This window comes from Dipteris shenzhenensis, chromosome 14 (assembly GCF_047967505.1).
Source record: "Dipteris shenzhenensis isolate YYH24624 ecotype China chromosome 14, Dip_SZ_1.0, whole genome shotgun sequence".
NCBI classification, from domain to species: domain Eukaryota; kingdom Viridiplantae; phylum Streptophyta; class Polypodiopsida; order Gleicheniales; family Dipteridaceae; genus Dipteris; species Dipteris shenzhenensis.
In genome coordinates, this window is record NC_141609.1 from 53,789,147 (window position 1) to 53,805,054 (window position 15,908).

A 15,908-nucleotide genomic window follows, 5' to 3' on the forward strand; every position below is an offset into this window, starting at 1 on the left:
AAAACAAAGAGAATGCTTGGAAGAGGGACATTACTTAGAAAAGAAAGATAGCAAAGCCATACAAACTTTCTTATCGATAGTTGTTGCTACGCCCACGTATTCTTGTTGCTATTGTGAGACTCTTATTTAAATGTCAAAAATATACAATAATAAAAGAAAGCACTCTCTCTCTGCGCTCTCCCTCTCCCTCACCTCTTTCCCCTTCGCCTCTTTCCCCCTTCCCCTATTTCAGTTCTAGAGAACCTTTAGAGCACCCATTCTCCTCTACCTCCACCCCTTAGACTCCCCACATATATATAACCACCTACAGAACATTCGCCTCTTTCTCCAAGAAGCCTCCCCCACCCCCCCTTCTTTGTTAGCACTGCCTTCTAGGCAACGAGCGCTATAGTTACACTTTTGTAAAAAAGTGTCCCACACATTTTTTTGCCAAGTGGCCCCCTTCCATTTTGGTTCTCTCTCTCTCTCTCTCTCTCTCTCTCTCTCTCTCGCTCTCGCACACGCGCACACACTGAGTTTGCAAATCATTGGAACTTTCCTATGCATAGGCTTCCATCACAAGTGTTGCAAATTAGTCATCCAATCATCTTGACAATTGTTTTCCTTTGACAAAACCAATTTGAAGGAAGTGCTCACGAGTACTTGTACTCACTTCGTGAGCACTTATACTCGCTTCTTAATCACGCATGAATAATAGCATTCCCCTTTGTTACCCCTTTGTCAATCGCGTTTCCTGGGTTCCCTTATATTAGTGGCTCCGCACAAATGGACATAGGTTTAGCGATCAATTAGAGCCCCTTGCGACGAAATAAGCCGATGCTGTTGCCAATTGTAGAAGCTTCAGCTCCTCTGTGTTTCCTATATGAATGGTATATATGAATGGTATTCCTTCAATCTTGCGTTCAGTCCTGCCTTCAGCGCTTCTCCCCTCCCTGTATGAGAGGTGCGAGTGGAGGGAGAGAACACAACCGAGCGGAAGGGAAAGAGAAGGAGGCGGAAGCAAGGGAGGACGAAGCGGAAGGGGAAAGGTAGTAAAAACTTAGGTTCATTAGTGTTTGAGTGCCCTCTCCCCTTATCTAGCCACCTACATCTCCGAGAGCCTACGGGAATTTTCTTCAGAAAATTACGATTGATCAGAGATGAAAATTCTGTGTGGTTTGGAAGTGCTGAATTTTGAAATCGATCGATCATTTGAAGGTATTTCTTGACAATTACCATTTGTGCGCATATTTTTATTCCTAAGGAGTTCAAGTCGATTTTATTGACACCCGCCAAAGAATTTTATCACCTTACTGTTCTTCTCTAACAACCCTTCCTAAGAGAAAACATACAAAAGACTGTTACGATAAGGTTTGGAAAAGAAAACTTCGGAACTTTGCCGGCTGGAATCCAGAGACGAAATCACGGGATGGGTGAGCTCCTTGTCCTACGAATGCCGGTGGTTCTGAACTCAGGTGGTGGCCGTGGTAGCAGGACCACTGCCAAGATCGCTCCCAACAACGCAGATGCAGCGCCCAGCAGGAATGCCGGAACGTTTCCGCCACCGAAAAGAGTATCGAATGGACCGCTTGCAACAGATATGATCACCTGCACGTCGGGAATAACATTACTGCCGCATTTTCCTCTCCAATACATTGAATTACTTCGGCGGCCAGTTTTTGCCATTATTTATCTTACCTGAGGGATGACGACCGCAAGATTTAACACTCCCATCGACAGACCTGCAAACCGAAAGCCACGGCAATACAGTATACATCAGTCAAAATGACTTTGGTAAACGCAAACAAGACTCTGTGATCAAGCACTTACCTTGTCCACCGCCCGCGTTAGAAGCAAACGTAGCAGTCAAAGCGTATGGCACACTGTATGTCACCTGCACGGAAATTTAGGATCAGTGAATTCGACACGCATGGACGTGATGAAGAAACTTGTAAAAACAGGGGAGTTGAGAGAAGAAACTCACTGCGAGGGGAGCACCGAGGACCGCGAAAATGACCAGAGCTCCAGCGATAATAGCATTGGACGGAGGATGTGAGGTCATCCTGGTGAGAACCGCAATGGCAGCAAAGCATGCTGTGATGAGAACATTTGCAACCGCCCAGACGTAGCTCGGTCCCATCTTCCTACAGAGGAACTCTATGGCGAGAGAGGACAATCCCAGAACTAGAGATTGAAGCATCAGCCCAAACGAACCCATTTGAACACCTTTGTTGTACAGCACAGATGCCGTCGTCTCCGTGCCAGTCGTGGGCTCGCCTCCATAAATATCTCTGCCCATCCAATCTGTGTCGAATAGCGTAAAAGGGAACCACGAAATCCACGTTAAGGCGGTGACAATGAGTACGAACCACATTGGACGAGGAAGATCTCTAAACGCAGTGAGAAGCTCCCAAAAGAAAGCCTCTCGGACTTCCTCTTCAGGTTCGTCCTCGTCCTCGTCTTCGTCTTTGCCCTTCGGGACACCGTCCGCTGACGCCTGTTCTGCCAAAAGTGGCGTTGTCAATGTGGGTGTTGACGTATTACCGTTGGGAGACCAAGGAATTTCCGGGGCAGCAGTCACACTGATGATGACCGTGATGAGCAAGATGACGATGTCGATGAAGAATGCGGACTTGAGATTGGCGCAGCTCGAACTGCAAGCCGTGGACACAGTGAAGGGGAAGATTTTGTACCAGACGCTGATGGACCCTGCAGCGAACCCCAGAACGTTTCCCACTGCCATAAAGAATGAGAAGAAGGAATTGGCTCGTCGGGTCCTGCGCTGGTTTTTCCCTGCAGGAGGACGAGCATCGCAATGTCAGAAGCATTCATCAGACTCCAGACTCCAGAGGCTGGATACGAACACGAATTGGAGGAGAGACGATGTTTACTGACCTGTGAAATCAGCAAGGAGAGCTCTACAAGGACCTTGGAGCGTGTTGTTCGCGAGGTCGAGGATCCAGAAACCCATCACAAACACCACGATTGCGCGCGGCCTGACCGTGAGCGTGTCTCCCATCAAATACCCAAGCTCTGCAGCGAAGCTGATGAGCAGGACCGCAACGACGACGAGCAAAGCTCCCAGGACGATGAAGGGGCGACGGCGCCCCCATTTGCTTTGGCAATGGTCGCTGGAGTAGCCGATGAGAGGTTGAACGAGCATGCCTGTGATAGGGCCGCAAAGCCAAATGTAGCTCGCCCAGGTGTGGGGGATACCCAGCTCCTGGACGTAGGGCGTCAGCAGGGAGAGCTGCAGAGCCCATCCGAACTGCACACCCGCGGCCACCGACGCGATTCGGGCCAAAGCCTTCAACGGCACGCGCTTGGGTTTGCTTCCTCCTCCTTTCTCTGCCATCTCTCTCTCTCTCTCTCTCACACACAGAATGTTCGCCCCGCAGCTCAATAAAACACACACACACACACTGCAGGCACCTACTTTGACATGAGAGAGCTGGATGCAGCAGGCCCAGGGGGGTCCAACTCAGAGAGAAGACGCCACGTCCACAACGCCTATATTCTACTATATTATTATTTTTATAGGCCTTGCCCGTATTATTATTTTTATAGGCCTTGCCCGCCACGCGGCGTCTGTTCTCTACTCCGCCCCCGCTACGTGTCAGCAGTTCACCCTCCGTCCATGTATGTGGTCGCCCTCTATTGGACGCTTTCCTGAGCACTCTGGATGCTGGACGATAGGAATATTAGCATTTGCTGAGGTTGTAAGAGTACTTTCCCACCTTCCGCCAGCCCAGCAAAAATGCCCACTCACAGCTTTTCGGGTAGCAGTGGACAGGAGATGTTCCCACGATTCAACCACCAGATCAAATGCTTAATCACCTCAAGCAAATTTCTTTTAGAGAAAATCATGTTGTGATAACTTTAGTTTACCAAAAACATTGTAAATACAAATGGAAATCTAATATATACTCTTTTTTCCATGGTGATGTTAATTTGCAACAACACTAAATTTTATTGTGATAAAATTATCTTTACATTTGTGTAAAAAAATTAATGCACAATGTTTATCAATATTTCGTATATAAGACATTCAAAGATTTTACTAAAAAATTCCAATATAGGCTATCTTGTGGTGCACTAAAGGAATGAATATAATATGTGATAGTAATTAAGCAAACATGGCAAAATAAGGAAGCTACTATGTACCTCATTTAATTTATTAAGATTTGAATTTGATTTTGAATAATACCATGACACAAAGTGCTTAATCTCGGCAAGAAATCCAAAGCTCATCATGTTTACCCAAATAGGAAAGCCAAAATTTCATGCTAAATTTTTGCATGCAATGTGTGAAATTGGTTTCAACATGCCTCAACAAGCAAAATCCCCTAAAAAAAACATCAAAAAAAGGCCAAATCATGCATGAAAGTCAAGTTGTATTGCATTGTGTTTGCAATTAAAGTACATATAATATTGGTTGGTCTTTGCATCTCGATTATAGTTATTCAATAATATTAAAATTAATTGAGTAATCATTTAAGATTATATCATACTTTCATTTAATATTTAATTGATTTCAAATTATTTGAGGTGATGTGCACCTTTAGCAGGCTTTTTCCCCAAAAAAACATTAAAAAATGCCTGATCAATATGGCCATGTGCACGTCGTGCACAATAAGGCCAGACAATGATGATGGCTAGCCTTATTGTTGCATGGCGATGCACACATGGCCTGATCTTTTTTATGTTTGTTTTTTGGGATATGCCTTACTATGGTCTTGTGCAGCTCTTTGAAGCTTTTCAACACAAAAACGTGGACTTGATTAGGCCATTTTTTATAGACGTTTTTGGGGGTTTTTGCTCTCTAAGGCTACTTGAGTGTGTTTAAACAAAAAAAAAAATCCAAAATTTTGGCAAAAAATCGGCTAGTGCACCCACGTGCACATGGCCTATTCTAACCATTTTTTGGGATTTTTTTTTAAATGACAATATGGAGTGTGGTTACTATCATGAGTACACCTTGACATGGGCTTCGGGTCATGTACACCTTGGCATGGGCTTCATGCACAAACTTGTCTTGTTTTTTAATTAATAAAAATCTTAGTGAAAAATTTACGACAAACTACAAATAACCAAAATTATTCATGAGAAATAAAGATCACAATTCATCATTTACTAAAAGCAACTAAAAACTAGTACAACAACGTGACTTTGGTGTCCAAATATATTGTATTGCCAAAAAATCATTACACCATCAAAGATTACAAGATGGTATTCAAAACCATTTATGGCCTAAAGGATGGATCGCCTCTGTTTTGCTGCCTAGCCAATTGCATGTCTTTGGTTATGATTATAACCCTCTTGGCACACAAGTTGGTGTCCTCAAGAAGGGACACTAGAGCCATTTTGCATGCCTCTTGTAGAACCGATAGTACAAGATACTGACATTTTTGTACTATTTCATGATCTCCTTTACTAATCGAGCAAACGGACCTCTCTTAATTAGAGGCTCCACACTCTTTTGATACTCTCAAACAAATCCTTCATGCTAAGATTTCTATGGTGCCTCCCTCTAGGGGGTCCTCCACCTCCACCTACACCTCCACCTCCACCACCGCCACCTCCACCTCTCCCTCTTCTAGAATCTGCTTTCTTCCTTAGGTTTGGCAATGACTTGCCACCAGTTTGTTGTCGAGCATGAAAAAAATTAATAGTGTGATTCATGGTGGGTGTTACTGCTCCAGTTGTCATTGCCTTGTCTGTTGAGCCAATTGAATTCTGATTAGCCTGGCTTCTTCTTGTGCTTTGGTCCATTTATTCATCGTCTTTTGGTTGCCTGATTTTTTGTGTGCTTTCAGGACCCAGGTTCTTTGGTTGCCTCGGTATTGAGGATAGTGTAAATTTCACCATCTAGATAGGGCATTAGGAGCAAATCCTAGCCCTAACCCTAAAGGGTTCTCATGTATATATTCATGTTTATGTTCAATACAACATAGTGTGTAGGTAGCTATATTGTGTGCACTCCTCTCTCTCTCTCTCTCTCTCTCTCTCTCTCTCTCTCTCTCTCTCTCTCTCTCTCTCTCTCCTCCCCCCCCTCGCTTTATCATGGTATCAGAGCACCAAGTGCTCTCAAGCCCTTGATTTGTATGAAGGCATCACGCCCTCAAGCCCTCCTTGTGTGAGGCACCCTCCATCTCCGAGCGAGAGATCCACAAGGTCCACTCTTTATATGAGAGAGTGTAAGTGCTTGTTCCATCAACGTGTAAGCCCTCTTGTTGAGGCATCTTCTTCATTTTATTAGCTCTTCTTGTAGAGCTCATTTTGCTTCAGAAAGCTCCCAGATCTAATATCTGGAGCTCATGATATGGTGTTCTGAAGGTCAAATGATTTTTTTAAAATCTCTATAGGATTTTGTGAGGTCTATGCATCTCTTTCGATCGCTAGGAACTTTAAGGAAGTCACATAAGTGCAACACAACTGAGAGACAAGGAGCAAAGCCAAGGGTAGCTTAGCATTGACCACCCTAGTCCAAAGCAAAGCAAGTGCTACTCCAAGCAATAGTAATGCAGTGCTATAGCAAACATGACTATCAACAAACTTTGCAAGCTTCAACACGACAATAGCAGGCCAACTACTATCTACAGCTAGCACGCCTAGCAATGCTACACCAAACTCAGGTTCAATGACCCTCACTCGCCATGGCCGCCTCCATTCATGAGTTTCTTTCTGCCACTTCTACGTAGCTCGAGCTTCTTGGCTCCTTTATGGGCTGCTATGTCTTTGTCTCAGGGCTAATTGGAGGCTCCTTCCGCTCTAGTCTCACAAATGACACAACGCTCCAACAAAGGTCACAAGACTCATCTCCAGCCTCCACACTCCAGCCTCACTCTTCCATGACCACCTTCAACTTCAATGCTACACACATCCACACAGCTCCACACCATTTGATTAGCAATCGACCAAATGTTTCTTCAACGACTACAAAGAGCTCAACCTCTGTCACATGAGTTCCTCATGTGCCCTCTCAGCCAACAAGCCAGCGAGTCAAAAACGAGCTCCATATAGTGACAGCACAATGGCAATGCAACGACTGGCAAGCTCTACGTTCCAATGATGCCTACACACAGCACCTATGGCCAAGATCACCTTTGAGCCGAGCTCCAAGAGAGTCACCGAGATGACCTATCTCATGGTCATTCTCCAAAAATGCCATGCCCAGCCAGCTACAAGGCTTCTATGCCCACTAGATACAATATCCAAGCAACCTCATGGCTCCTACGAGCTCAATGGCACCAAACTATGTGAACAACTGATGAGAGTAAGCAACTCCAGCGCTAGTGCCATATGCACATAACCAAGGAGCTCTCCATGCTCAACGCCACAAACGCCTTCCCTCAACCTGACTTCGATGAGGCAAGCTCCTCGGCTGACTTAGCTCATGGGCAACAAAGCTTGCCATCCATGTAGCCCTTCACAACCCCAGCTGGCCTCTAACAGCGGCTCCCTTCTACTATAGACTCCTTCAATATACGAGCTCTCGACACATCTTCAACGAGCAATGCTAAGTGACCTTAAAAGAGTCTTCCTATGTGACTCCAATGAAACTTCCATGATTAGAAACAACACTAGCTTGCCCGTCATCCACAACCTCCTATAATCGCACGACCTCGACCCGATAGAAACAGAATCTTTAGAAAATTTTGGCAACATCCTTTTTATTCCAGGGATCTTATCCACAAGGGTGGTCACCATAAGGGATTGACACATGGCAAATTTCCACATCACCCCTTATCTACCACGTGGAAACCTATCCACCATGTCAGCAAGAGCATCGACTACCACATCACCACTTATTAGCCACATGGCACCACATCATCAATGCACACCAATGTCCACGTCGATAGTGTAGTCCACGGGCCATGTCATCGAAGACACATGGTAGCCCTAACAATGCCACATCAACACGGAGCCATATAGCCACCTCAGCAATGACACATCAGCATAGTGCCCTTGCCATGTCAGTAGGTCCAATCACTCTGCCACATCACAATGAAACATCATCATTTCCATGTTAGCATGGTGCCCAATCATCAATGTTGTGCCATGTCATCAGAGTGCCATCTAAGCAGCTAGTGCAACTTAGGCACACTTTTGTAATGAGCATGTGACCCACAATGCCACATCACCTTCCATGCCACCTCATCATTTTGGCCACCCTCTTGTGATCAAAGTTTGGGCATTCTTTTGAGAGCCATAACTTTTGATCTAGGTGGAATTAGGAGGTGATCTAAATAGAAAAATTGATCATCAGATCATGCTCTATGTGATGAGCACCTCATATCTACCTTATAACTTTTCCATAGGTCAGCATCATTCAATCCTCATCATCAAAACCACCTCTTGATCATTGCAACGTACCCAACACATAAAATGAACAAACTAAAATTCATTTTTTTGCATTTGACACTCGACGTGTAGTCTAGCTATAGACTAACACAACCATAGAGGATAATAAACTCCTCCAAGCCAAGGAGGCCATTGCCACATTACTCAATTAGTTCCACTGTCGTCAATCCCTTCGGATCTATCATCAGTGTACACATTCGCACATCTGACACCAGCTCAGTTCTCTTGGCATTTGGCAATTCTATACATCAGTGACACTTGGCAAAATTCTCATCCTCAAATCCAAGATTGTTACAGTCTTCTTGCATGCACATATGTCAACCATGTAGAGTCATTTTTATTGACTATTTCTGGCATGGGTTCCTACACATATCCATCAGCCTTGTACAGCCTCTTGGCTACTCACGACACACAGTTGTCAGGTTCATTTTACGGGCTATTCTCACATGACTTGGTTTAACTATTTAGTGTAAGCCCCTCAATGGCAGCTTTTACATGGGAAACACATCCTCCACCCCACTGGTACATCGATGACCTAAGCATAAGAAAATCTACATCCTTCAGCTAACCTACCAAGAAAAATATAAAGAAGAAGACCAAGGGAAGTGGAGTTGTCTTCCTCTTTGTCTCTTTCTTGGCAAGGATTCTCTTTTCCAATGCCACTGCTTGGTTCAACAACTCCTAGTATGCCTTGGTCAAATTAACAATCTCAAGAGACCATAGGTTTATCTGAGTGCAACTCATAATCAACAAGCATGTAGTGATTTATCATCTGGTGGCATGCTCTATGATTAATGATGGCTCACTTTATTAAGATGATATCTTGAATGGGTTTGTTCTTCTTCTACTTCAAATCACTAAGCTTGATATAGACATACTCTTCATTGATTTCTTGCCTAAAACTTCTTAGGAATGCCTTGGATATTTGTTGCCAACCTCAAAATAATAACTAGTTGAAATTGGTTGAACCAATGAGCAACCAATGCTAAGCAATATTAGTCAAAATTCAAGCAAAGTATTCCATATAATCTTCCTTGGTTGTAGCACCTTGTATGTGGCATACTTGTAGGCAGCTCTACAAGTGGTTATATGGGCCTTCATCATCAACACACTTGAAATCTTGAAATTTAACCTTAATCAGCTGTGCCGAATTCGCCTTGATGGCTTTCAATTCTGGGATGACGTCTGCTAGATCTAGATCCACTAGACTGAAGATCCTTGGTCTTGGTCTATGGCTAATTTGTGCAATAGGACCATTTGGTTAGGAACTTCATTCTCCATGATCTCATGTTCACGGCCAGGGCTATGTGCTTGGTGACATCCTACCACAACCGAGATCCTTGGTTTATTCCTTTTGACTTGTATTGGACTCATAGTTTGAGTTCTTCTCCTTCTTGATAGAGTACCAATAGACCTAGGGCTTAACCAATAAGATGAGACACTTCTCTAAGCAAGTCTTGGTGCTCATTGGCTTGCTCTTGGACTTAGTGTTGGTGGCTACCTAGACACAGCACTATGGGATCTTTGTGAGCCCGACTATGGTAACTCTATTCCTAACTTAATTCTAATTTTGAACGCTATTCATAGTCTTGATTCAATTCCTACTCCACTTTTGTCTCATGGGAAGATCTTCTTCTTTGTTCTCGGTTTAAGGGACATTCTTACCATGTGTGGTACCTTAGGTCATTGTTAGCACATCTCCAGAATCAGCTCACTTTGAGTATTGGTGTAGTAGCTAGATGTGATCTCACCATGCAAGGGGCTAGGCCATTGCACCATGCACCATTCAAAGGGTTGAGTATTGGTGTATGCATCCTAAATACTATAGGATATAGCAATTTATTTAAAAACATCAAAATTTTATTCTATACATACATGCAACCAAGTAGTCATTCAAAAGTACAATACATGAGCTTCTCCTCAATCAGGGGACACACCTAAATGAGAACATTAGGCATGGGTTAACGGGCCTCCAATGTGCTGCTAAAGTGATGCATACCCATTTGAGGGCACACTCCATAACGTTTTTTTGATTTGTGGAAAACCAAAATGGATTGAAAATTTTGGAATCCAAACGAGTGGGACTATTGCATGATGGTCTTAAAACATTGATAGTTGTTGGTATTGGTATCTAGATTCATCCTAAAATGGAAGAAGTTGAAAAAGTGTAATTTTTGTATGTGCAAAGATCTTTTAATAAATCCAAGACTATTTACAATTTTGAATTGTTTCTTTTTCCATGCACTTGCTTACTATATGCCTCATAAGCATGCCAAAGGTCATTGCATTTCATAATACACAGCATCAAACCCGATAGCATGCTCTTTTTTTTAATTTGTGTTTTGAAGCATTTTAAGCCACATTGCAATTGTTTGGGATGTCCAATTCTGTTGATGTGTATCGCCAGAGGGGGGGAAACTGGTGGCTGAAAATTTTGCTACTCCCTTGAATTTCCAATTTTCACACCTCCTGCCCATCAAATCTTGGAAGATCCCTGCCCTGCAAATGCCCTACAAACCGCATGCACCTTGACGTGACCTTGCATAGACTTTGGTTTGCCATTGTCTTCTTTCGGGTAAGTTGTCTTCTATTATTTGCTTGCCTCACTAGCTAGCTTCTCTGGGTCTATTTTGGACTAATCGTGGCCATGGCGTCAATGGCAACATGTAGCTCACCATGGCTTGCAACAGAAGCAGACTTGCATGGCTTGCAACATGTAGCTTGCCATGACTTGCAACAAACGCAAATAGAGGCTGTGAGATAAGAAAGCTGAAAAGCCAGGTCAAGGCACAAGGAATAGATTGTGGGTCAAGGAAGTTGCTACTGCGGTATCAAAATAGCGATGAAAGACACTTTTACAACATCTGCGAAGGGAGAAACAACGAGAAGAAAGAAAGAAGACTCCTTACAGAGCAGTACAGCAAGAAGCAGTTGTAGATGCAGGCATTTGATCATTGCCATCGGAGCGAAGAACATGAGGTGTCATGATTGGTGGGAGCATTCGAGGCAACAACATTAGGACATTTTGGTGATTACCACCCTTGAGTCTTCACAAGCTTTAGCCTACACCCTAGAGTTCATAGAGTTACAACCCTACCAACACCTCAAGAAATGCACGCCCAAGAGGTGATGCTCTCCAACCTAAGAAATGGCCTACAGAAAGTGAAAGGGGTGCACATCTTAGATCAACTAGCTACAAAGAGGGAGACATTAGCTATGGTGGTGTCCCCTAAAATAAAGGAGAAACGGCTTGAGTGCACAATGTCAAAGATGTTGTCAATCAGAAGGACCAACGTGGCTCCAGCGGTGGTTGAACATAGAGCAGAAGCAATGCACGATCATCCCAATCCGAGAAGTCTGTGGGCTTTAACACAGAACATAAGAAAAGGAGAGAGAGCCTAAGTGTGGAAGTCATTACTATAGTGACTACGTTTTGGCACAAAAATACGAGAGTTTTTCCAAATAGAAAGTACATTTATAAAAATCAAACGAGACACAAGGTGTTTGAGGAGCACATCATACACATGCTAGATACAACGCAAAGTCAATGGTGCCTAAATTAGCCCTGTGGTTGTTTGTGATTGAGCTTTGGGATAGTTTTCTTGTTTCATTTCTTAAACTAGGCTTGGACTAAATGTGATTGTCCTAAACTAGCCCAGTGGCTGGAACATCATGTAACCGTAGGCTGATTTAGCTCAATCGCTAGTTATGTGATTATCTTGAACCAACGTGGTTGAACAAACATTAGTTGTTGTCTAGCCCAGTGGTGTGGTTGAACAAAAATTAACAGCAATATGTTTTGCAATAGAATAGCAATATATTGTTATTTTACTAAACCAACCTGGTGGTTCGAACATCATGCAACTGTGGCTGCTTCAACTCAATCACCAACTATGTGATTGTCCTGAACTAGCGTGGTTGAACAAATATTAGTTATTGACCAGCCCGATGGATTATTGTGTTTCTTAGTACTTAAATTCATTTCCTGCTATTCGGGTCATATACCACTATTTCTAGATTGGGATGGCTTAGACATAATGTGATTGTCCTACACCAGCCCGATCCTACTTCAAAACAAATAGTTCACAACAAAAAGCAAGCAGATACTGACATAAATTGTGATTGAAATTGTGAAAATCAGAAATGAAAAGAAATATATTGTTATTTTCTAATTATGAAATTCAGAAATGAAAAGAAATATACTTGTTATTGTCTAATATGTGAAGTTGAGACTGTCAGGCTAAACCAGCCCGATCGTTGAAATTGTGACAGTGTCCTAAACCATCCCGGTGGTTGAAATTATGACTGTCCTAAATGTGTCCTACACCAACCTGGTGGTTGACTGTCCTAAACCTGCCCGATGGTTGACTATCCTAAACGTGTCCTAAACTAATCCAATGATTGAAATTGTGATTGTCCTAAACCAACCCACTGGTAGTTAAAATTGTGGCTGTCCTAAACTAGCGCGGTGGTTGATTTTGTTTTTTGCTTCATTATATACTTTAATTAGACTATGTTTTATCTTGTTTTAGTAGTGCAAAAAGGGGGCTCACTGTTCTGTTGTTCTTGCATGTTGGGTCAATAGATGGAGTTGTATCTCAAGTTTATGGATTAGAAAGCAAACATTTCAATTGGGCAGAGGAGCTTTGTGCATTATAAGCCCTGGTACGTCAAGAAACTCAAAGATAGGAATATTTGTTGTTGCAAAACACAAATAGACTTTGACCTAGCCCAACAAGCTATGAATCACTTGAGATCTAGTTGTGTTGGAGCATTGCTCCATGTACAACAAGTAGATAACAATTCTTGTGCATATCACGTATAGTCATTTGCTTGAGTCTTCCATGCCTAATGTCAATCTGCTTGCTGACTCATAGGAGTCTAGGTTAGTGCAATGCACATACCATATCTACTTTTCAGGTGATAGGGAACATGACATCTTATTTGTGCAGCATGCTTTTCTACTGCATTGGGAATGGCTCAAAAAGGAAAATCCCGATGCAAAAAATATAAAACAACATTGAGTTTGGTCAGATGGTAATCAACCCATGAATTCGACTTCGTCTCAAGGTTCAAATTCCTAAGATCGGTCTAGACATGATGTGGAATTTCTTAGGGTCTAGCCATGGCAAGGGTGAACATGATGGATACAATGCTGTTATTAAGCAAGCTTTGTTTAAACACCAATTAACATGCCCTTAAGAAAAACTCAATGATGCCCATGATGTTGTATACAACATGGCTTACATCCAACCTCTCCACAAGCGCACATTCAACATACAATAGACAAAGCCTTAAGAATATTGTAGTACGCAAAGTGTTCAATGAAGTGAACTATGAAAGTGAATGAAGTGCCAAGGAGAAGCCAGCATGATTGCGAGAAAATTAAAGGAGTTCATGTTCTACATAGCATATGGGGCTTTTCAAACAACCAACTAATTAAAACAAGAAAACATTCTTGTTTCTGCATTGCGTGCATCATAGGGGATCTGCAATGCGTGCATCATAGGGGATCATGACGATTGTGAGAACATTGCAACTATGAAGAAATGGGAGCGGCTTCAAGTTTTCCCTCTATGTTCAGATGGAGTGGCAAATAATGGAGAGACAAACGACTCACCACAGTTTGGGGAGAGTTTTGATGACTTCACTGACTACGTGGAAGAGGGGGATACCTTTGTAGATGTCGCTGCCTTCAGGGAGAATGAGGAAGGTGACCCATACTTTTTGTTGCAGTGCACAAAACCTAAGCACATCCAAGAGAAGCATTTAAGGATAATTGTGGAACAACCATTGAGAAGTGGGATATAGTAGTTGGAGATTTTTGGTACAAAAAAACATCCAAGAGAGGCCGCAATACAAACTGCTACATAAGAGTCCACAAACATTTGTGTACTCTCCACAAATCCATTCATCTTGTAATAATGGAAGCAAACCACCATGCTGGTGGCTATTAATATCCTAGTGCAACAACCACCATGCTAGTGATCACTTATCCTACACTACGACCTTGCACTACTGCCGTGCTATCCTAAAATTTGTTGCACAGTGCTATATACTAAAATAGTCCCCTTTAGACTGGTTATCTTTAATCATCAAATTTCAACCATCGGGCTACTTAAAACATTTAAGTACTAACATGGAAGCAAGTCGACACAAAATCAGGTATTACGAGTACCATAGATCATGGATGATGGGAGGCCAAGAAAGTCCACAAGTCCAAGAAACTTGTACAAGATTTTTACTTTTTCAAAATACAACGATGTTTTGTGGCTCAAGGAAATTCCAAACTCCCAACTATCTTATCAGCCTCTCTATAGCAAGCATCTCCCAGCTCTTTAGGCCAGTCTGATGCACTATGGTAGACCTCTTCACACATTGTTTGCTTGACTCTACCAACTTATACACTCGCCTCCTTTCATTGGGGGCCCTCTTCATCCTGGTGGTCTTTGCTCTTTATACAAGTTCATGCCTCCATCATGTCTTGCTAAAAGAAACCTACATCATGAGCTTGACAAGTATCTTAAAGGAGCAGGAAAAATAATTGCCATAAAAATTAGTATTCACCGTATGTGACGACTCCAAGTTATACACCCACCACTGAAGCATGTCCTCCTTGTAGCAATTTTCCTCCTTCTTCGGGTCTATTTCTGCGAGGAGGTCATCCAACACTGTTTTCAGATAGAACAAAAGCATTCCAAAGTGTTTTGGGTATGCCATTGATTTGCAGTAGGTGGATCGGTGTACAACGTTTTGGGGCTAGATTTCATAATGGGCTCTTAGTTGTGTCTGCACTGCACTTAAATAGGGAGAGAGTTCATTGAACCCAACCTTCTCATTCTTCAGTCTCACATTAGTTGTCCAATCAAAATCTTTCATCTCACATGAGTTGTCTGATTGAAATCTTTCGTCTCACATTAGTTGAATAATCAAAATCTTTCAGTCTCACATTAGTTGTCTACTAGAAATCTTTCATCTCATATTAGTTGTCTAATCAAAAGCTTTCATCTCACATTATGGTCCTTGGCATGTTAAAGGACACTATCTAGTCACATAGCTGAGAAAACATTGTGCCCAAGTAAACTCTAGAGAAGATTAACAATTCAATAGATTACACACACATTACATAGATTACATCTCAAAGACTCCTTTCCTTTAAGGGGCTGTTGGTTCCACATTGCTTTAAGCAGGTCGCCTTTTTGACCTCCTTGATTGCAGGCTCGACCCTCCTTGCTCCTTTCGAAAATGGGGTTGGTTCCTTCCTTCAGGGGCCCAGCTCCTCCCTTCCTGTCGATTTCTCTTTCCTTGATTTGAGATCCCTGGTTGCAAGCTCGGCCCTTCTTGCTCCTTTTCTAAATGGGGCTAGTTCCTCCCTTCATGCTCCTTTTCCTCGCAGTCAGGCTCGATCTTGGCCTTCTTTAATTTGAGCTCCTTGTCTTTTGCATTTTTTGCCTAAATGGCAAATTGAGTTGCAGCATCTACTTTCTCATCATAGCTGTAGTAGTAGGCAAGCACATTTGATATGTCCATGACCTGGGCAATGGCAAATGACATTCTCTACATAG

General features: G+C 42.7%; 1 protein-coding gene across 1 annotated transcript; it reads right to left on the reverse strand.

Annotated features, from left to right (window-relative positions):
* Positions 1-1,257: 1,257 nt before the first annotated feature.
* LOC147894825 (sucrose transport protein SUC4-like) lies at positions 1,258-3,334 on the reverse strand. Its single transcript, XM_087384666.1, has 5 exons — positions 2,875-3,334; positions 1,964-2,772; positions 1,810-1,873; positions 1,678-1,721; positions 1,258-1,587 (listed from the first exon to the last, which is right to left on the reverse strand). Exons 1-5 carry the CDS (start codon positions 3,332-3,334, stop codon positions 1,402-1,404), a joined length of 1,563 nt encoding a protein of 520 aa, XP_087240792.1. The 3' UTR covers positions 1,258-1,401.
* Positions 3,335-15,908: the final 12,574 nt, after the last annotated feature.